Source organism: Nyctereutes procyonoides, unplaced genomic scaffold, assembly GCF_905146905.1.
Source record: "Nyctereutes procyonoides isolate TBG_1078 unplaced genomic scaffold, NYPRO_anot_genome, whole genome shotgun sequence".
NCBI lineage: Eukaryota > Metazoa > Chordata > Mammalia > Carnivora > Canidae > Nyctereutes > Nyctereutes procyonoides.
In genome coordinates, this window is record NW_026575031.1 from 7,019,856 (window position 1) to 7,041,855 (window position 22,000).

The 22,000-nt window shown below is 57.8% G+C and overlaps 2 protein-coding genes across 6 annotated transcripts in view; one reads left to right on the forward strand and one right to left on the reverse strand.

Moving 5' to 3' along the window:
* PAK6 (p21 (RAC1) activated kinase 6) overlaps positions 1-13,290 on the forward strand; it is a 37,243-nt gene extending 23,953 nt beyond the window's left edge. For 4 of the 5 annotated variants that reach the window (XM_055316829.1, XM_055316830.1, XM_055316831.1 and 1 more), the window contains 8 exons: positions 726-934; positions 1,791-2,444; positions 8,246-8,743; positions 8,848-8,981; positions 9,325-9,451; positions 9,554-9,679; positions 10,171-10,305; positions 11,677-13,290. In XM_055316829.1, the coding sequence (XP_055172804.1) occupies positions 731-934; positions 1,791-2,444; positions 8,246-8,743; positions 8,848-8,981; positions 9,325-9,451; positions 9,554-9,679; positions 10,171-10,305; positions 11,677-11,844 (2,046 nt within the window). In that variant the 5' untranslated portion in view covers positions 726-730 and the 3' untranslated portion in view covers positions 11,845-13,290. The remainder of the gene's footprint in view (positions 1-725; positions 935-1,790; positions 2,445-8,245; positions 8,744-8,847; positions 8,982-9,324; positions 9,452-9,553; positions 9,680-10,170; positions 10,306-11,676) is intronic. The other variant, XM_055316833.1, reaches the window with a different exon arrangement.
* Positions 13,291-16,315: 3,025 nt separating this feature from the next.
* ANKRD63 (ankyrin repeat domain 63) lies at positions 16,316-18,433 on the reverse strand. Its single transcript, XM_055316841.1, has one exon. It carries the CDS (start codon positions 18,339-18,341, stop codon positions 17,193-17,195), a length of 1,149 nt encoding a protein of 382 aa, XP_055172816.1. The 5' UTR covers positions 18,342-18,433; the 3' UTR covers positions 16,316-17,192.
* Between the last annotated feature and the right edge of the window lie 3,567 nt (positions 18,434-22,000).

The window sequence follows — 22,000 nt, forward strand, 5'->3', positions numbered from 1 at the left end:
CCCCATCCACACCAGATGTGTCCTTGACTCAGGACCTTTCTAGAATTGGGGCAAAGCACTTGGTGACCAAGTGGGCCCTTTCGGGGGTTCCTGGTCCTGTGATACGCGGTCCCAGACTGCAGACTAGATAACATGTTGGCTTTTTATGAATGTTGTTTATCACAGAAACAGGTTTTCTATTGTTGAACCATCCTGAGACAAACCTGAGTTAAACAAAAACTTTAACATGCTGTTGGATTCCATTTACTCGTTTTGTTTAGGATCTTCATTTTTGTTCATAGTGAGACTGGTTCAAATTTTCTTTTTCTTCTACTATTTTGATCTTTATTTTTTGTCAAGGTCACACTTGCTTCATAAAATGAATTTGCCTGCTTGCTTCCCTCTTTCCCCTTTTTAAGTTATCTGACAGTGGAATGGTATTTGTAATGGGCTTTGGATCCTATAAAAACACACCCCCGGGTCTGCCTGCTGGGCAGGAGACTTGGCATAGACAAGACAGACATCTCTTTTCCTTGTTTATAGTCTGTGTTGGCTTATTTCTGGCCCTTTTGTTGTTTCTGGGACCACTTTGCTTCCCTGAGGAAGTAGGGATGAGAGGTGAGGGGAAGCCCTGGGCTGGAGGGAGGGAGCCCTGCACAGGGATGGGGGGTGGGCAGCACCCACTGCAGCCACCTATGCTCCCACAAAGCCCCTCCCTGGAGCTCAGCCTGACCCTCCCCACACAGGCACCATGTTCCGAAAGAAAAAGAAGAAACGCCCAGAGATCTCAGCCCCGCAGAACTTCCAGCACCGCGTCCATACCTCCTTTGACCCCAAAGAAGGCAAGTTCGTGGGCCTCCCCCCACAATGGCAGAACATCCTGGACACACTGCGGCGCCCCAAGCCTGTGGTGGACCCTTCTCGCATTACGAGGGTGCAGCTCCAACCCATGAAGGTGAGGCGGGCAGCGGCGGCAGGGCTTGGGCCGAGCCTCTCCCACCCACAGAACACCAAGCCTGGCAAAACCACAGAGGCACCTGGAGGAACCGCCCAATTACCAGCTATCAATTAACTGGCTGTTTTCATTCCCCGCTAATGAGCCTCACCCAGGGTGGTGATGCCATTTCCAGGGTGGAGGAGCCTGGGGAGCCCCTCTCCGCAGGCTGGTAGGTTTGCCAGATTCAGCAAATAAAGTTACAGGATGCCCAGTAAACTTTGAATTTCAGGCAACAACAAATAATCCTTTGCTAATCAGGGCGTCCCATGCAATATTTGGACTCGCAGCCTCTATGGGGCTGGGGCTCCCAGACTAGGGGGAGCTAGCTGTGTGAGCCAAGAGGGGTTGGAGTGAGAGGCCTGCCGGGGTTTGAAGGCCACGAAGCCAGGATATGTGGAGGAGAGCCTTGGACTACTTGCTGCCTCCTCAGGAGCTCTTTACGTCTCCCTTAAGCACAGACAGAGCTAGAGAATGACAGCAGGCCCCAGGCGAGGTCTGGCCACCTCCCTGTGCCCCCTCAGCAACCTCAAGCTCAGCTGCCCATACCATTTGACGTGCTTACCTCTCGTCTGCCCTGCCAGACTGCAAACCCCATAACAACAGGCTTTCTCCTTGTATCTCTGCACGCCCACCCCACCCCCACACCGGCCTGACCTGCTGTGGGCAAAATTAAAGAACAGCTGGATGACACAGCAAGCGAGGTCCTCAGGTGTTCCTCCCCTAGGGCACCCTAGAGGCTTTCTGACCTGGTCCAGGACCTCCCCTCCCTGCCATGAGCAGGCTGCTCGCTCAAGCTCTTCTTTCTCCCCTACAGACAGTGGTGCGGGGCAGCTCGGTGCCTACGGATGGCTACATCTCAGGGCTGCTCAACGACATCCAGAAGCTGTCGGTCATCAGCTCCAACACCCTGCGTGGCCGCAGCCCCACCAGCCGGCGGCGGGCACAGTCCCTGGGGCTGCTGGGGGATGAGCACTGGGCCATGGACCCGGACATGTACCTGCAGAGCCCCCAGTCTGAGCACACTGACCCCCATGGCCTCTACCTCAGCTGCAACGGGGGCACACCAGCAGGCCGTAGGCAGATGCCATGGCCAGAGCCACAGAGCCCAAGGGTCCTACCCAATGGGCTGGCCACCAAGGCACATTCGCTAGGCCCCACAGAGTTCCAGGGTGCCACACAGCGCTGCCTGCAGCTGGGTGCCTGCCTACAGAGCTCCCCACCTGGCACCTCACCCCCCACAGCCACCAGTAGGCGTGGGACCAAGGCTCCTAGGCATGGTTCCGAGGAGGCCCGGCCGCAGTCCTGCCTGGTGGGCTCAGCAACAGGCAGGCCGGGTGGGGAGGGCAGCCCCAGCCCTAAGACCCAGGAGAGTACCCTTAAGCGCAGGCTGTTCCGAAGCATGTTCCTGTCTACTCCTGCCACGGCCCCTGCAAGCAGCAGCAAGCCAGGCCCTCCCTCCCAGAGCAAGGTAGGTTGGGCTGGGGCCACCCTCTGGGGCCCTTCTCAGCAGGGCGGGGAGCCTGGCCTTCCCCACTTACAGGGTGAGGGCTAGGGAGAGCGCAAGGGAACAGAATGATCAGGAAACCAGCTCAGCTGCAGCTGAGGATTCTACCCTGAACCAGATGAGCGCTGGTCTTCCAGAGGCATAGCACGGGGCAGTCAGAGGTTGCAGGCCATCCGTTTTCTGTGGGGTCTCGGGGGCTTTCAGTACACCCCTGTTTACACTCCTGCCCTCTGGAGTATGTCTAGGTGGACCACATTGGGGAGTAACTTTTAACAGTAAGCACAGACCTTCTCCTGGTCCTGGTGCCCAGCAACCCCCACCCAGGCCCCAGCAGAGATAGGTGCTCCAGCACTGGGCGGGGGCTCGGCCTCCCTCCCCTCAGAGCTTCTTTCTGCCCCCACCCCTCTCTTGCCCCAGTGCTCTCCTGAGTTTGAGCAGTGGCTTCCTGGACTGCTTCTCCCTAAGGCGTCAGAAACATTCATGCTAACCCCTTCTCCAGAGAAGAGGATTTTTCCGTTCCTACCTACCTACTTCTTCTCCCCAACCCTCCACCCCCTTGGCCTTTTTTTTTTTTTAAGATTTATTTATTTGAGAAAGAGTGCAAGCGTGGGAAGGAGAGGAGGGAAAGGGACAAAGAAACTTTAGCAGACTCCTCGATGAGCTCAGAGTCCAATGTGGGGCTGGATTTCATGACCCCGAGACAGTGACCTGAGCTGAAATCAAGAGTCAGGGGCTCAACCGACAGAGCCACCCAGGGCGCCCACCTCCCCCCCCACCTCCCCTTTTCTTTAGTGGTTGCTTTAACATTTCTGCAATGATTTATTCTGGAGTTCGTGTGCCATGTGAAAAGCTAGACAATTGAGTTTGCGTGGGCCTGGGAGCAGCAGGAAAGCCAACTTTTGGCATGTGTGGCAGCCTCGAGTGCACAGATTTTTCTTGTGAAACAGGAAACAGTGAAGGGAGCTCTAATGGTGACATTTCTTGGCAGGCAGAGAATGTTTTTGTTTCTTACATGCCCTGTGACAGCACCATTCCTTTCTCATTTGGCAGATGAGAAGGTGGACCCAGAGAGGGTAGGACAACCCCCAGGTGTTGAGAATGAGTCAGGGAAGGAAGCAGTGAAAGGACCCTCAGGGTTCCCGCTTCTTGCTCCCCAAAACTTTCTGATCATGGCATCTCTAGCTCCTTCTTGAGGGGCAGGCAGAAATGAGCTTATGCTACAGCGCGAGGGTAGGAAATCAGACCTAAGAAACATCAGGTCACAGTAACACATGTGACAGAGCTCCCCTCCCTGGAGGTCTTTCAGAGCAAGCCTGGCTCCTCCCCATCAGCTGTGCATGAGTGTGGTCCAGCCTCAAATTGGGTGGAGAGTTTGGGGAGTGGCCTGGACCCTGGACCTTTCTAAGTCACTGCCAGACCAAGGCATCCAGAGGAGGTTCTGGGGTTTGTGCACTCACTGGGATGAAGGACATGGGCTGGGCTCCCCTGTGGAGTGGGGCGTTGGGGACTGAACAAATGAGATGTGGCCAGCTGTGTCTGTGAGCTGAGAGGTCTCTGGAAGGCCATGCTCCTGGAGAGACACTTCCTTGGAAAGAAAGGTGGAAACAGGACAGTGCATACTGCCCAGGAGGTAAGAACTAGAACTTGATCTCTCTCTGGCCTCTTGGGAATCCTGTGGCAGAGCCTTGGGGATTTGGAAAAAGGAGGTGTCAACACAGGACTAGGCACTGACCTGAGTGGTCCTGAGCTCCTGCCAGCATCCCATGGCAGGGAACAGGCTGTCCAGGCAACCTCTGTCAGTTGGTCCATCCTGCGTACTTTACCCAGTATCTACTGTAGGCCACCGTAGCTGGGTGTCTAGTGGAAGCAGGTGCTAGTCATCTGGGGCGTGGAGATACCACAGTTCCAAATCCAAGGGAGTGATATCCTTCTCAGCATCTTGGGCATATATTTCTAGGTCAATACCTTCAAGCCAGGCCTCTCTAAGGCAGGGCTGACAGTTCCTGTGAGCTGCTGTGGTCCAGGGCTTCTCAACTCCTGCACTATTGACATTTGGATCAGATAATCCTTGGTCGTGGGACCTGTCCTGTGCCTTGTAGGCTATGTATAGCATCTCTGGCCTCTTCCCACTAGATGCTAGTAGTACCTCTCAGCTGGGACAACCAAAAGTCCACCCCCCCTCCCCAGACATTGCCAAATGTCCCTTGGGGTTTAGAATCACCCCCAGTTGAGAACCACTGCACCCAGCTTCCTACTCCACCCCCACAGCTCCAGGAACCACCAGACCAAACCAGCAGCCAGCTGCCTGCACCTCAGCACATCCCAGGGGCTGGCTCAGCAGCAACTACAGCAGCTGTCCGAGCATGGGTGCCCCAGGAGGTCAAGCCACCAATTGTCACAAGAGGCACCAGGAGGGTGTGCGGCTCTAGGGCTTTTGTACTCAGCCCCAGGAAGCTTAGACCTGCAGTTAGTTACTCACTTTGGCTGAATAGCAAAAGACCTCGGACCCTGACTGAGGGTAGGGAGGCCAAAGAGTTAAGACAGGAATTTGGAGGGTTCAGAAGTGGTTCCACTTAGAGGCAGAAAGGCTAAATCAGAAGACCCCAACAGCAAACCTTGGTTAAACACCTACTGTGTACCCTGTACTCTGTTACATGCCGAGGAGCTTCAGGAGGACCACAGCACAGGGGTGCGGGGTCAGGCTGACCAGGGCTGAAGTCAGCCTTGCTCCTTACCACTTAATGACTCTGGGCAAGTTATTTAACCTCTCTGAGTCTGTTTCCTTATCTACAAATACAGATAATAATAGCACCCGGGAAATAAGAAAACAACCCAAAGGTTAGGAGAATTAAATGAGATCATGTATTTAAGGCCCTCGTCAAAGTAGTACACCCTCAGTAAATGGCTTTATGATTTTTTAAAAATACTATGACATGGCCTTTACCTCTGAGGCACTTAGATGACAGCTGCCCAAGCCCACAGCTGGAGAGCCTGGCCCTGTCACCATGGCCCAGGAAGGGAAAATGGGGCATCATTGTACCTCCATGCACGGCTCTTCTGGTGGCTTCCCACCCAAGAAGACATCTCAATCACACAAGGAACTCCAGAGCCCATAACAATTCCATCTCTTGTTCCCCTTTCTCTGTCTTGGTATGGCTTAAGATGTTTCCTCTGGTCCTTTCTCGTGGCGACAGTAAGCGAAAGCTCCCTTCTTGTGGAGACAGGTGGCAAGGCCAACGGGACACTCAGGACCCGAACCTGCTAAGGAGAAGACCAAGCCCAGGCCCACTGCCCTGGGATCCCACGTCCCAGGCCACACTGGAGCTGGGCTCTCAGCTGGATCCCTGCCCTTTGCCACCTCCATCCACCCACCTGCCCACCCACCGACTGGGCCCTTGGTCCCTGAGCTCAGCCAGCACCTGCTGCAGTCTCCACAGGGGCCTTACCAGTGGAGGGGGAGCAAATTCCTCCTTGGCCCCTCCGCATGGCCTGTCCTCACCTCCCCTGCCACACATGCCAGCTCAACCATGGAGCAGAGCCAGCCTGTATAGGAGGCCAGGAGGGGAAGAGAATCATTTTACGGTCTGCCTTAGAAATCCAGGAGGAGAAAGGTCGAGGGGTCATTAGAGCAACCTCAAGAGAGGCTCCAGGTGCTTCTAGGCCCCCAGGTTCTGTCCAGTCTCACCTGGATGCACAGAGAGCATGTTTTCTGCAGGCCATGCCTTGCAGACCAGCAGGCATATTTTTCCAGGGCCTTGGGGGCTGCCTTGGCAATTGCTGATTGTGTGACAGAGGAAGTGGACTCTGGCAGGTGGCGTCTTGCGAAGCCTCTGCTCCTGGGAGTGGCCTCCCAGTCTCAGTGGTGGCCCTGCTCCCTCCACCCCCAGCCACAGCCTCCCTGAGGCCATTTGTCCAGAGCTGCTCCCAATGTGGCCCACAGTCCTCCTACAGCCGAGCCCAGGGGCTTGTTAAAATGCAAGATCACTGCTCTAGGGACTCAGCCAAAGCAGGAATCTGCATTTTATCCAGCTCCCCAGATCACTGTGCACTTAGAGAGGAGATGGGCTCAGAGAGGGTGAGTTGCCCACAGTTCATGGCTGGTCAGAGCTGAGCAGGGCCGGAACCTAGGTTGTGACTGCACCCAGTCCAGAGATCCCACCGTTCCACTTCATAGTGGGGAAACATGAGTGAGGGTCAGGGCTGGTGAAGACATGGGAGGGTCTGTTTACTGTCCAGATGTGCTCACCAGGCAGGATGCAGTTATTGCAGTGGTGCTGGGAGGCTTCCCTGGCTCCTTCACTGTGAAGGCTGAGCCAGAGCCAGGCATAGCCTGCCAGAGCCTGTGAAGGCTGGTGCACACTGCAGGGTGGGCAGGCGGGGGGTGAGGGGGTGGGGTGCAGAGTCTGCCATGGCTTAGCTCTCTGCTGTCAGGGGCACTTGGAGCTCCCCTCTAGGCAAGATCCGTCACTGAGTAAGCTGGGGTGCATACCCCAAAGCCTGGGGAGAGGGTGCCGAAGAGGTTGGCAAGTCTCTGCTGAGCCTGGTAGGGTCCAGGGCCCAGACTTGGGGTCCCTCAGCCCAAGCTGAGTGCTTGAAATTTCTTGGAGGTTGATGCAGTTTTGGGGATCTGCACCAGGACTCTGTGGGCAACTGGACAGCTGCCATATGATGGGTCCTGAGATGTTCTGAAAAGTTCTCCGCAGCCCCTCAAGTGTCCTTCATTAGGTTACTTATGGCCTTTTCCAGGTGCCCCTTTTAAAATCATACAATCCCTGGGAAGAATTACATTGCACTTGCACATGGCCAGTTCCTCAGAGAGAAGGTCCCCAAGGGTGGAACCCTTTCCTTCTGGGCTGGCAGGAGGGCTGGAACCCTGAAAGGCAAGGAGCCTCAGAGGCTTCCAGGGCTGGGTGTGGGCTCACTGAGGCCCAATCTGCCACTCCTTCCACCTTCCCTTCCCCTCCTGCAAGAGGCCATAAGGATAGCCCCCTGCCTTCCCTTCCACATAGGGGTCATCAGCCAGGATTGGGAGTAAGTAGAGAGGCTGCTCTGGGGAGCCCCTAGGAAACCTCCCTAACCCTGGCCCCAGGGCTTGGGTTAGGCTGGAGCTACCCTCCTAATTCGAGATCTCTCTGGCACCAGGTTCCCAGCCCAGGCGATATACCTAAGGACCCCCAGATGGTAACATGGCTCTGTGGTCCTCTGTTGGGGACATACCCTCACAGCAGAGACTCGATGACTCCCTACTTGTCAAGCACAAGCAGGCTATCAGACCCCTCGCTGTGGCTTTCCTGCCCTGTGCTGGGAGTCAGAGATGCCCCACTGCCCAGGGCCCCTTCCACCCACGTGGGGCCTCGGGTGAGAGCACCCCAGGGATGAAGAATGCCTCTGACCCAGATTCCCCACACAGCCTGGCAGTACAAAGGGAAGACGGCCTCTCGGTGGCCTCCCTGGGGTCTGGCTGTCAATTACCCAGGAAGAAATACCCAGCAGAGGACACCCCAGGGACTCTGCTTTCTGCAGCTTTCTGCAGTGGATGTAAAGAGCTGCTGTTTGGACTGCTCACCTGGGAACACTGGGGGCTGGGTTTCTGAGAAGGAACTTTGGCTTCGGCTCCACTTGAAAATCCTTGCCCATAGCACCTCCCCTATTTGGTCTGACGCCCTGCTAGACCTGCCCCTGTCCAGAGGTCACCCCCTGCTTCTGAAAAGGTCGCTCTAAATGCTCCCACAGCCAAACCCTTGTCTGTGTTTTCCTCCCTGTAGCCTAACTCCTCTTTCCGACCACAGCAGAAAGACCCTCCACCAAGCCTGGTGGCCAAGGCCCAGTCCTTGCCCTCGGACCAACCCATGGGGACCTTCAGCCCTCTGACCAGCCAGGATACCAGCAGCCCCCAGAAGTCCCTCCGCACAGCCACAGTGGCTGGCCCACCCCCAGGCCGGTCTTCCCCTGCGGGCTCCCCACGCACCAGGCAAGCCCAGATCAGCACCAGCAACCTGTACCTGCCCCAGGACCCCGCGGTGGCCAAGGGTGCCCTGGCTGGCGAGGACACAGGTGTTGTGACACACGAGCAGTTCAAGGCTGCACTCAGGATGGTGGTGGACCAAGGTGACCCTCGGATGCTGCTGGACAGCTATGTGAAGATTGGTGAGGGCTCCACAGGCATCGTCTGCCTGGCCCGGGAGAAGCACTCAGGCCGCCAGGTGGCCGTCAAGATGATGGACCTCAGGAAGCAGCAGCGCAGGGAGCTGCTCTTTAACGAGGTGGGAGAGGAGAGCAGGACGTGATGGGGTGCTTAGGATGAGCATCTGGGAACAGGGTGGTGGGGACTGTACCCAGCACTCAGGCACCCCCGTCTGCCCCCCAGGTGGTGATCATGCGAGACTACCAGCACCTCAACGTGGTGGAGATGTACAAGAGCTACCTGGTGGGCGAGGAGCTGTGGGTGCTTATGGAGTTCCTACAAGGCGGGGCCCTTACTGACATCGTCTCCCAAGTCAGGTGGGCAGCTAGGAGGGCTGGGCTCTGAGAGCTGGCTGCCCCCATCGCTGTCCTGGCAGGGGGATTGGGCAGCCTCAGGCCCAGGTTGCTTGTCACATCATTGCGAGCACGCCCTGTCCATTCGGGTTAGCAGGCCCAGGAGGTTCAGAGGAGTGGGATGGGCTCTCCAGCCTAGGTTCAGGCCCATTTCCACTAAGACTCTGGCCTGACAGGACCCTGCACATGCTGCCCAGGAGCTGCAGAGCCCAGGACCAGGGACACCTAATCTGCCTAGCCCAGCTACCCTGCGACCCTGCCAAAGCTAACATTTTCTTCTGTCTGTGGCCCGGCCTTCCCTGTCTAGGCTGAACGAGGAGCAGATCGCCACCGTGTGTGAGGCTGTGCTGCAGGCCCTGGCATACCTGCATGCCCAGGGTGTTATCCACCGGGACATTAAGAGTGACTCCATCCTCCTGACCCTCGATGGCAGGGTAGGTCCCTCCCCCTGCTCCTGTGCTCCTGGCTTAGCTCCTGCTCCTGCTCCTAGCTCACCACTCCTTGTTCCCTGCACCCCACCCTCATCTCAACTGCAGGTGAAACTCTCGGACTTTGGATTCTGTGCTCAGATCAGCAAAGATGTCCCTAAGAGGAAGTCCCTGGTAGGAACCCCCTACTGGATGGCTCCTGAGGTGATCTCCAGGTCTCTGTATGCAACTGAGGTAACTGGTCCTTCCATCCCAGAGCTCCTGTTTGGAGAAGTTCCTCTCAGAAACATTCATCTCCTGTGACCACCCCCCCCCGAAATAATCCTGATTTTTCCACTTAATCGACACCCTACCCCCACTTCCCATTGTGCCCTGCCCACTCTTGGATGGGTCTACCCTAGCTTGTGACTTTGCTGCCACAAACCATTCCCCAAAATGCCCCACCTGCAGCTCACAGGCAAGGTGGGGTATGGCCACCTTGGGTATGGCCCTGTGTGACGGCCATTCTCAGGGAATGGCTGACAGCTATGTCCCTGCAGTCAGTGGGCATTCCTGTAGGAAGTACAGGAATTCCTGTAGGAAGTGCCTTGATCACAAGGCAGGTGGTCAGGGGAGGCCAACTTACCAGTGACAGCTGGGACCAACTGCTCCCATCCCCCTGCAACACACTGCCACCAAGTGGCCATACTCTGGCCAGTGGCATCAGGGACAGTCTCTTCCTACAGGTGGATATCTGGTCTCTGGGCATCATGGTGATAGAGATGGTGGACGGGGAGCCACCCTACTTCAGCGACTCCCCAGTTCAGGCCATGAAGAGGCTCCGGGACAGCCCCCCACCCAGGCTGAAAAACTCTCACAAGGTCAGTCAGTGCACAAGGTGGACCCCTTCTTCCTGAGGCTTTGAGGACCGAAGCTCCCAGGCCCACTCCCTTCCACAGAAGTCAAAGGCTCCCAGAAAGGCTCCCCTTTCTCTGCACAAAACCTGAACTTGGCTGAGAAGCTACATCTACACCCAGGCTCCTGTGTCCACTCAGACCAATTTCCACTTGCAGACAACTGACAGGAGCCTCAGAGAAGGGAAGGCAAGGCTGTCAGGAATCCCTGACTTCCTGGGGAGGAATCTAGAGAAGCTAATTGTGCAGGAACCTTCCATTCCCTCTGTTAAGGGAGCCATACCGTGGCATAGTGCCAGTCGGCCACAGCACAACCTGACCACATGTGAGCCACAGGTTTTCCCTTAAAACCAGTGTGTGTGTGTGTGTGTGTGTGTGTGTGTGTGTGTGTGTGTGTACACACATGCACTCTTAACCCTTTTCTGCCAAATCCACCCAAACCCATAGACCTTACCAGGGGACGCCCCCTGCTGGTGGCCAGGTCGGTGGGGGAGTGGCACTGCCATCTGTTGGCCAGAGTGAGAAATGTCCCAGAAGCTTGAAACCCAGTCCCTAAATGATAAAATGGTTCTGTGGTACAACACAGCTGGATGGGAGAACAGTTAGGAAACACCTTCTGAGACAACTGGTCCTTGGGGCTTGCACTGCCAGCCCCAGGATTAACACATAGGGGAGATTTCCAACTGGCTAATTCCCCAGAGGATATAGCCTTTTGGAAAGCCCCAGACTTAGCTTTATCCCAAGATATTGGCTCAAAATGAACCAAGATAAGCTCTTGATTTAGAGACTCTACAGCTTAGAACATTAAAGAAAGTTACCTCCTCGTCAGGTCCCTCCCACTCTCTTCTTTTCTATTTTTCAAAATACTTCATCCCTGACCTCTTCTTTATCTTCACTAAAGACATATTTTATCATCAACTGACCCACTGGGCAGCTAAGAAAACTGAGGTGTAGAGAAAATTGCAATTTGTCGAAGATGAGGGCTATACCCAGGACTGGATCACTAGTACCAGTCCCATGCCCCTTCCACAGAGCCACAGAGCCTAATGGTCCAGAGCCTTGAGCAGCGGGGTGGGGGATGGGATCCCCAGGAGCCTGGAATCTTACTTCCACCCCTCAGCAGCACCCCCAAGGGGCGAACTAGCCACTTTTCCCCAGACTGATGCCAAGTCTCTTCACCTACCTGATAATCCAAAAAGTACTGAGCCTGGAAGCTGCCAGGAAGTAAGAAACAAGAGAATTCAAGACTTCCACGTGATGGTGGGGCCAGGCAGACAAGTCACCCCAAAAGTGACTTGCACGCCATGGCTTCCTCTCAGTGCTGCTCTGTCTCCGCAGGTCTCCCCAGTGCTCCGAGACTTCCTGGAACGGATGCTGGTACGGGACCCCCAGGAGAGAGCCACGGCTCAGGAGCTCCTGGACCACCCTTTCCTGCTGCAGACGGGGCTGCCCGAGTGCCTGGTGCCCCTGATCCAGCTCTACCGCAAGCAGACCTCCACCTGCTGAGCCCACCCCCAGAGGGCTGCACCCATCACCTATGCCCACAAGCAGGGGACACTGGGCAGCCAGCCTGCCGGCAGGGCCTACCTGCCTCATTCTCTCAGTATTCTCTCCAAAGATTGAATGTGAAACCCCACTCACCCCCTCCTGCCCTTCAGCCCACTGGGCCAGGCCGGACCTGCCCCTTGGTCTCTCTCCCTCCCAAGAGGGTCCCCAGTTGCCTTTGGGATGATGGAGACCCCTTCTACAGGATGACCCCTTTGTTATTTGCACAGGGATATTTCTAAGAAACGTGAAGACCAGCACTCCTGGCCACCGTGGCCAACACAGCAGAAAAGGCTGCTGCAGTTTTTTTTTTAAAGGTTGTTGTACACTAGCATCCCAGGCCACCCAAGAGGGCAGACTGCCTGTCTTCACCAGGATACTTGCTGTTCTCACTTCCAACTCTAAACCCTGGGGTCTTGAGAGGGCCACAGGGAAGGTTTCTATTGCCTGAAGCTGTCTTCCTCCCTCGTGTCTGACTTCCTGAAGGTACAGTCCGACCTGCACCTATTTCCCAGCCCACCTGCACTGACTCACTGTCCCTGCATAGCCCGCCCTGAACTGTGAACAGCCTGATCGCGGGCCAGGGAAGGAGGAGGAGCATTTTTCTGGGTGTAAGAGGAAGAACAGAGCTGGTGGTAAATGTGGTCTCACTTTATAGGATGAAGAGACCATCATGTGTGTGTGCGTGCGTGTGTGTGTGCGTGTGTGAGTGTAAGTGGAGGATGGTCACCCCGACAGCCTGGCTCCCTCTAGGTCACCCACAGCCAGCTTCAGTAAGGCTTTCCCATCCTTTCTGCCACTAAGTTCTCCTCCGAAGGGACCTGCTTTCTTGGCCTGGCTTCGCACCTCCTAAGTCCCTTGTCTCTACCTGACCCGAGAGGAGATCTGCATTGAGTCTAATGTATCCCAGGGCCTTGGCAGATTTCCAGGTCTCTCCTGTAGTGTTGAGTCTGAGGGCCAGAGACAGGAATGGTGAGGGACAAACTTTGTTTTATCTGTAAGCTTCATCTCAGTAGCCAGGTCATTGAGGACCGGTTCTTTTCAAACTCTTGGTCTGGGGGAGGTGAACCACCTCCTGGAGTCCCATCCTGTCAAGAAATGGGCCCTTCCTTCGTGCAAACCATCTGCCCTAGCTGCCTCTTCAGACCCCCGTGTCCTTGTCCCCTTCCCTCCCCACCTTCAGGGATGTTGCCAGTCAGGGAATCCAGGGAAGAACTCCAGGTGTCAGGACCCTATCTAGATAATATTTTTAGATTCCTCTGCTCCCTAGTGGCCTGCTTTGGGGCCAAAAAAAAAAAAATTGCAAGGACTTTTTTAAAGGGTCAGAGTTTTAAAAACAAAAGCATCTTCCCTAGAAACTTTTGTGAATTGTTTGCACTTGTGCCTGTTTTAAATTAAACTGAGTGTTCAAAACCTCTGGGCTGTTGTCTCTGAGAATGGAGCCAGGCCATCTTCAAGCTGGATGCCCTATAGTGGGGGTGTCTGGTGTGACCCCCCAACCCCCAGCAGTCACTCAAGTCCACAAAAAAACCAACTCCCTGGTGGCATGTGGGCCCAGGAGGGCAGATAAGGAGGGAAACAGGAAGTGAAAGGCCCTTGGGACTGAGAGAGCTGAGAAAGAGCCAGAGCTCTCCTTCCCAGGGAAGAAGAACCCAGCCAGGAAAGGCAGGGCCATATGCTATGCTTGCTGGTACCACCGGGGCTCTGGGGGCAACCACCCAGGCTGATGACCACTTTCTGCATTGGTGTCTCCCTTTTCCCTTTTGCTTCTCACTCCAAGGAAAGTCAGAGGCTCCCCTCTCCAAGTTGTCCATAGAAAGTGGCCTGAGCTGCTTCCGTGAGAAAGCAGTCGCTTTTTCGGTTCTCAGAACTGAGCGGTTGTGAAGGAGCAGTGCAATGGCTGGAAATCAAGAGATCTTGGTTCTAGCCCTGCGGGTAGGGGAGATGGAGGGCATTCGCTTTAAACTTCTAGCTCTGACACTGATTCCAGCACTTCCTTCCTGAGAATTCATCCTCCCACCAGCCCAGGGTTCACCGAAATCTCTCCACCAACCTCCAGGAGTCCTGCAGACTTTCTCCTGCTCCCCACAGCAGTGCCACCCAGACAGCCACCCTAGGCTGAGGGTCCCACTGAGTTGGTGGAGGCGGTACCCAAGTCCTTCCCACAGGGGACAGCCACAGTGCACAGTGGGACAGGCAAAGATGGAGGCTGATGGAAGGCAGAAGCTTTGCAGGAAGGTAGCACACCCTTCTGCCACTCGAAAGGGAGCCTAGAATCAGGAACAGCTGGTAAGGCAAAGAGAGGCCAGGTCTTGCAACTGAATAATACTGGATTTATTAACTATTCTTCCGAGTTCTAATAGTCCTTCTGCCACACAGTGTCACTCCAAAAGCAGGCATGTATGTCATTTAGCCTCCCACACAGACTAGTTCTGAGCTTGATGTTGGGGTACTGAGATCCAGTGGCCTGCGTGAATCTTCACAATGATGAAAGCAAACAAACAAGTCGGAAAAGAAAACCGTTAGGACAGTCTCTTCCAAAGTGGAGTGAGCTAGGGAAGACCCCAGCCTCAAAGCCCTGGGGCTGACAATGAAAAAGAAGTGCAGGGGAGCAAAACGCGGTGACCTGTGCAAAGTTCTGCACACAAATGGGCCTAGTAAGAATTCTGCAAGAACAGCAAGTCAGTCAAACACAATTCAGTGCAGACAGGAAAGATCTGCTGTGGTTTTTAAGAAACACTGCTTTCAACCACCAAGCCCTTGGCAACTCAATGGAGAGGAGCCCTCCTCGTGGTTGTTTACTCGATATGGAAGGCCCTGGGGAGATGAGGGGGTTGGGGTGTCACTGAACCAGAAAGCCACAGGTGAGCAACGTTTGAAAGATGACAGCACCTTCTACCTAATGTTCAACCCAGACCTCACGGCGTCCTGAAGAAGCCAAATACTTTTATCCCTACACCATTAAAAACTCCGTGAAAATTAAACACAGAAAGGGAGTAAGTGAGCAAGCAGGGGTCAGGAAAAAAAGAGAGTTTGTACTTGGGATGTCCAATTATCCCCCATCCCACCCCCAGATCCTCTCCCTCGGGCTTTTCAGGTGCTTCTGTATTGTCCACCCACCACCCAGACAGTGGGACTGACCAGAGGCAAATGTGTGGGGAGGAAGGTGTAAGGGGAGGGCAAAACACCCTCAAAACGAAAACAAACTTCATCAGAAGGGGTCAGTGCAGATCCCAGGTTTCAGAAACTATAAACAAGGGGCTGGAAACTCCTGTTTCTCAGAACAGAGCAGGTGCTCTCTGGACATGGGAGCCTTAACTTGGAAGATCCTGGGGCTCCTGCTACTCCAAGTCCGAGCGATCTGTTCATTGTCCCTCACTCCATTGCGGGGAAATGACTTCAAGTATCCGGATTTGACATACTACGAGAGGCAAAGGATTCCGTGGGCAAATGCACAAGGGCGGGGAGAAGCCAGGGCGCCGCGACGAAAGCGCGGCGCTGCCACCAGGGGGCACCAGAGATCACGTCCGGTGCTGGGTCGCGGGGAGGGCGCGGCCTCGCCGACCTCGGAGGGCTGGGGGGTCGGGAAGCTGTGACACCTCCGCCAGGCCCGCTCGCCTCCAGGCCCAGTTTCTCAGCACCGACCATTCTCGCTCTGGGCCCTTCCTTAGAGTTATTGGTGAGAAGCCTTCCGTCCTGCGAATGCATATGGATCGACGTCTTGAAAAGACCCCCAGACGGGGCGGGGGGGAGGGGGTTCGCAGATAGAGCCCCCTAAGCGCCGACCACCCGCGGGCTCCTGGGGCACGTGCTCGCCAGGCCCGCCCGGAGAGCGGGGAGGGGCGGGCGCCGAGGTGGGACCAGGCCGGGGAAGGGCCTTTAACCGCCTCCGGGCGGCTGCCTCGGGCTCACTCATCTGCCCGCTACCGAAGCGGGGCCGGGCTGCGTCCCACGGGCCGGGCCGGGCCGGGGCAGGGGTCCTTGGTCTCGACCTCCGGCATCCCGCATCCGCCCGGCCCCCCATCAGCCGCCCAGCGAGAAGCAGGAAGCCTTCCACAGCCGCCTTCCAGCTTTCGCAGGAGTTTGATGTAATTTAAACCCGGACCTGCGGCTCGTGTGGGCTTCCCGACTCCCGCGCGCCGCCGCTTAACGTGGCAAACACTTCAGTCAATTATCCCCCTCGCAGAGCTTCTATTTAAAGAGACATTGTCAGGTTCTTAAGCCTCGGATCAGACCCGCTGCTTTTCTGCTTCTTATACAAAGACTCGAAAACACGAGTTCTCTGAGGATTGGAAGAAATACAATTAAACCAAGCCTTCGCAACCATTCCACCCTGCGGGAGCACCCACGTGCGGGACGGGGGAGCTGGGAGGCGGTGGGGGCGGGGAAGGGCCAAGTCCCTTCCATTTCAGGCCTCTAAGAGGGAGAAGAAATAAGGCTGGGCCCCGAGACCTCAAAGATAAAATTCAAACGCAGCTGAGTTGAATGAACCCCGGCTCAGGGGCCAGGAGCTGGGTTTGGTAAGGGTTGGTGTAGGGCAATGACCCCACATCCATGTGAAGTTGAAAACTGGGTCTGCCAGAGATAGAGAGAGCTGGAATTACCCAGAAGCTGTTTCAGGGAACAACCAGCCTTCCACACTAGGGCCTCTGCTACCCCTAAGTATGCTCTCATCTTATTGAGGCAGAGTTTCTCCCCAGAAAAATATAACCTCCTGATTCCTTGCTAATCAGCCCTCCTATCCAGAAGGGCTCAAAGGCTGGTCTCCTTGCTCTCCTTCTCCAACACTTAACAGGAAGGGAGGCTTCAGCCCAGTGGCCTGCAGCATTAAGGTCCACATCGCTAGGCAGAGGGGATTGGCTGGGCCTTTGTTCTACAGTCAACTCTTCTGCTGCCTGGCTGCCAGGGTGTGGGGAGCTGGGTGTAAGGAGGCGGTGACCTGGCAGGAGTCCGCCAGACTCAGAACTGAGCCTTAGGGCTCAGAGTAGGGAGTGTCTGTAGGCTGCAGCTTATGGAACCCATCTTCTGCTCCTCCCCTCCAGGACTGGAAAGGTAGGCTGTAGGGAAGGTGAGAGACCTAGGCAGGGAATACCAACAAGCACAAAAAAGAAATAAAATAGGGGTTCTTTTCAGAGAGAGGGTGGGTTATGATCTCCCCTTGGCAGTGAGGACAGGTTCTGGGATCACAGGCCAGGAAACTGCCAGGAAAATGAGGGACCTGGAAAAAAAAAAAAAGAAAAGAAAAGAAAGAAATCCCAGTGGAGGAGAGAGGGCAGAGCAGGGGGAGCAGGGCTTAACCTGGACGCTGTTTACCGCTGAGCCTGCAGCACCACGGCCTCCGAGCCCGCCTGCCAAGGCTGAGGCCCCGGCACCGAGTGGGGCAGAGCGTTGGCCTCTGACTCCGGGCCGCTCTCGGGCCCTGATGCCTCCCCGACCAGGCTGGGGATGTCTGGAGCTGTGGAGCGTCGGCGCAAACCCAAACGGCCAGAGCCAGGGCCGCCCTCCGGGTGGGGGCTAAGGCCAATGGGGGCTTGCACTAAGGTCGGAGGCGCTCCCTCCAGCACCTCCTGCGAACGCCACCTCCCGGTCCCCGAAGACTGGGGCGAGTGTGGTCGGGCCATCAGGGCTCCCGCCCGCAGCCGAGCCGCCTCCTCCTCGGTTACAGCACCCAGCGCCAGGCTCATGCTCCGGCCCAGCTCAGGCCTCTCGCTGCCCTGTGCTCGGTGCCGGCCCGAGCCCTTGCCCCCTGACCCAGCGTCGCCGCCGTGACCGTGGCCGCCGGCCGCTCGCGCAAAGCGCGCCAGGAGAGGCCGAGGTAAGCGGCGGGGGCTGGGTCGTCGGCGCTCGGGGCTGGGCGCGGGAGCCGGACGGCCCGGGGGGCTGTCGGAGTTGGAACCCCGGGCCGCGGCGGCGGCGGCTGCGCGGCCCCAGGGCCCGGTGAGGGCTTGCACGCAGGTCCCGTGGCCGCGGGCGGCTGCCAGCTGCAGCGCCGTGAGACCCGCTCGGTTGGTGCGGTCGAGGCGCAGGCCGAGGCGGCGGAAAGAGCGCACCAGGAACTCGAGCACCGCCCCGTGGCCGCACGCCGCCGCCCACATCACCGGGCTGTTGCCCGCGGAGTCGGCCGCCTCGGGGTCGCCGCTGAACTGCACCAACAGCTGCACCGCGTCCAGGTGGCCACGCTCGCAAGCCAGGCTGAGTGCCGTGCGGCCGCGCTCGTCCCGCAGGTTCACGGCCGCACCTTGCTCCAGCAGTAGCCGCACGAAGCGCGAGCGCAGCGCGGGATCCGGCAGCCCCACGGCTACCATGAGCGGCGTGCGGCCCTGCTCTGCGCGGCAGTCGATGATGCTGCGGTCCAGCGCATCCAGTACAAAGCGGGCCAGGTGCACCTTGCCCGCCTGCATGGCCTCCAGGAAGGTGCGCGTCCCCGCTCGGGGGCACAGGTCCTTGGGCTTGAGCATGGCCCCGGCCGCCGCTGCCAGGCGGCCCGGCAGCTCCGCACGGGGGCGCCCCTGGTTCCCGCGCCCCGCCGGGCTCTGGGCCCCGCCGGGGCTCCGGTGTGGCTCCCTCCGCGCGTGGGCGGCTGCAGCCGAGGGTCCCGACGTTCCCACTCTTGTGCCCCCGCGGCTCCCGCTTCCCCGCCGCGCCTGGGCCGCGCCTGGGCCGCGCCTGGCGTCTCGCAGCTCCTTCCCTGGGCTTCCCGCCTGAAGGTGTAGGTTGCTCGCTACTCTGAGCTCGGCGCCCGGCCCGCCGCGCTCTGCCCCCTCCTGTCTGTCCCGCTGTGTTCCGCGCGTCCGGTGCCCCTCCGTCCCTTGTGGCTTGGAGCCGCGCCACTCACCCGCACCCGGGGCAGCCCCCGCTCCCCTGCTGAGACGGTGGCGCCCGCCGAGCGCGCCTGCCTCCAGCCCTGGCGGGGCGCGCCGCTCCTCAAGCTGCTGGCGCCGCTCCTCCGCCTCCTCCCCGCTCGCGGGGGCCGGGCCACACCGGGGCGCTTGCTCCTTACTTGGGGGGCTCAGCGGCGCGGGAGCCGCCGCCCGCCTGCGTAGCTGGCTTTATAGCCTCGGGGGTCTCCATGGCGATGGCTGCCCTGGAAGCCAGCTGAGCCGTCAGGGCAGGGACGCACGGGGCGGGAGAGACCGCCCCTGACCCCCACCCCTTCGTGGGCCACGAAGTCGGGGAGCGGCTCCTCCTCCGCGCTCCCCTGGGGCTGCGGCGGCGGTTGCGGGGCGGGGGCGCGGCTGCTCGCTGGGGGCCACATGCACCAGGCCAGGCCAATCCCAGAGTCACAGTCGTCTCTTCCCGTCTCCCCGCCCTCCGCCCCTACCGGAGTCGGTGCCCTCGGCTCCTTAGAAACTTAGGACCTGGGGCCCGTCGCGGAAGACGGAGGACCGGCCCCCCCCGCCCCCGCCGCCCCGCGGTCCAGGTGGAAGCAAGCGGGGCCCCGTGAGCGCAGAAGTGGACCATTAGCGAGCGGGGAGCAATTGGCGGGGGCGGGGGTGCCCGTGCTGCGCGCAGGGTGGGGGGCGCCTATGCCGGCTGCGAACTGCCACTCGCAGTGTAGCGAGTCACGCACTCACACACCATTGTTCCTCCCGCACACGCTCGCTCGGCGCGGGGGTGGGGGAGCGTGCGCCCTCCAATCTCCGACGTCTCCAGCCCCGACCACGCGCCCGAGCGCCAGCTCCCGGCGGCTGACAGGCAGGCGGAGCGGAGACGCGGCGCCCAGGGCGCGCGCCTGGGGGGATTCGAGAACGCTGCAGCCGCATCAGCGCCCCCGCGCCGCCGCCCCGCCGCCTCGGGGCCAGCCACCACCCCGGAAAATGTGAGAGACCTACGCGCAAGGCTCCCGTGTGGTACCACCCCCAGACCACCCGGCTCTGATTTCGACTACTAGCTGACCCCTCGGGAAGGGCAGGAGAAGAGAGCCGGAGTCACAAGGGCGTGGAAAAACCACCGCATCCCCTCTGCCTCCTGAAGTGCGGGGCGGGGGCGCTCGCGCCTCGGTGGAGGTGTTGGGGGCAGTCAGGGCTCCTCGGGTTGGGGCAGAGGAGGGTAGGTGTACAGGGGTGGAATGAATACCTGTAAAGTGTAAAGTCAATCCGTTCTCAACGACAGAATTTACTGAGACTTCGTGAGCCAGGTACTGTGTTCCCAGGTGTAGGAAATACAGAAGTGCAGTTCCAGGTAGAAGAGACCTTCCTCTCAAGCAGCATGACAAGACCAGGACAAAAAAGGAGTAGAGGCTACCGAGCGCTGAATACATCTGCTAAATAGAAAACCAAGCCAGTGCGTGCAGGAAAAGGTGGAGTTGCGGGGTGGGGGTTTGGGCTCCAGGATAGTCTGAAACTAGGACTTCTGAGGTGGTCTTCAAGGATGTGGGGGATCTGGCTGCTTTGGAAAGAAGGAGAACATTCCAGACAGGGTTACTGAGGCAAGGACATGGAAGCAAGAAAAACTTCTAGGGGATAGTACTGAGGGCTGCTCTACCAAGTACCTTCCTATGGACAGCAGGAAATAAGGGAAATAATGAAGGTGTCCCGAGCCTGGTCAGGGCCGCCATGAGATGCTCTGCAGCAGGAACTCCTGTGGGGAAAGTTCTGGGCAAGGACAGGATTTGTCTCTGGGAAGGAGACAGTGGGCCCAGATGGATGAGGAGGAGCAAAGTGCACACAGGGCCCTGCACTCCAGGCTTCTAGGCTTCAGGGATGCCCACCTGGCATCCTGGGCCCAGCCGTGGAGCAGGGGCTCCCGCTTCTCTCCGTTCTGGGGGGCGCATGTAATGTAGACCTGTATATACTGTCAAGCACCGATCCCCTTTATCTTTTTTGCATTCCTTAATCCCCCTGCTCTGCCAGGTTTTTCTCATGGTGTCACAGAAAGGGCACAGCGTTTGACCTCGGAGTTAAGTCCCAGTTCGGAGGCATTTACCAGAGTGTGGTTCCAGGCCTGCACAGTCTTGTCTGCAAGATGAAGCCGACAATACTAGCCCTGCCTGCTTCCGGCAAGATCAAGCTAGAGAGTGTCAGAGAAAGAGCTGCATGGTTATTCAGAGTGTAGAAAGCCCAATCTCACCCCCCACCCCAGACATGGGGGCCACCTGGGGTGTCACCTGGAGGTGGGTATAGACTCTCCCACCTCAGTAAGGATGCAGGAAAGCTCTCCCTCTACTCAGCAGAAGAAAGGCTTTCCTTCCCTTCATGACTCAATTTCCCTTTTCTGCAGCATGAGGGAAATTGCTTTCTTCCCTTCTTTCTGTTTCCAGAGTCAGAGAAGGAGGTAACCGTGCAATCTGTGTGTGGCAGGCTAGCCTGACAAGCCGGATGGTGACACACCCCAGGTGGAGGAGAGAAGCAGTGGGAACATGGAATGGACACCTGCTTGGTCCGAAAGAACTGTGGCCTCTCCTCCATGTGAGCTTCTCTGGGACAAGTCTGCCTCATCTGTGTCCCTGTTCCTGGGGTGGATGGAGACAGTTCCAGAGAAGCAGAGGAGCTGGCATAGGTCCCTGTCAGGGAGCGCCAGGCTGGCTACTCTATAGAAACAGCAGCCAGAGCATTCGCACCCCCTGGCATCGCCAACCCAGCCAGGCCCATGGCGGGATGGGGGGATAGTGCCAGGTTTCAGGCCCTGGAGCCTTTGCTCTGACTTTTCTGTAGGCTCAGTATGTTCTGAACAGAAAAGAAATAGCAAAACTGAAAGAAAAAAAAAAAGCTGAGCATGTGCTGCAGAGCAGGAGGCCCCGACAGCCGGAATTAGAAGCTGTCTCTTAGGGAGCTGAAGGCTGACAGGAGATGGAGCTGAGGCAGGGAGCAGGCAGGCGCCGGGCACTCCCCTCCCCTCCACCTGCTGAGCCTCTCCCCTTGCAGGCCCCAGGGTGGCAAAAAGGCTTCGTCCCAGGGGTGCTAGGCTCAGGTCTGCAGTCTGTCACTCTGTCTGCAGCTGGCCCCCTCCTGGACCCCCTTCTTTCCTCCTCCAGTGTCACCAGCCCCCTCAACCTGTCACGTTGCACCAGCTCAGCAGGGCTGGGCCTGGTGGCACATGGCTGGGAATTCCAGAGAGCTGAGGGGGGGTGTGTGCAGGGGGGTGTTGAGTCAGCAGGGGACTCTGGTATCTGAGTCAG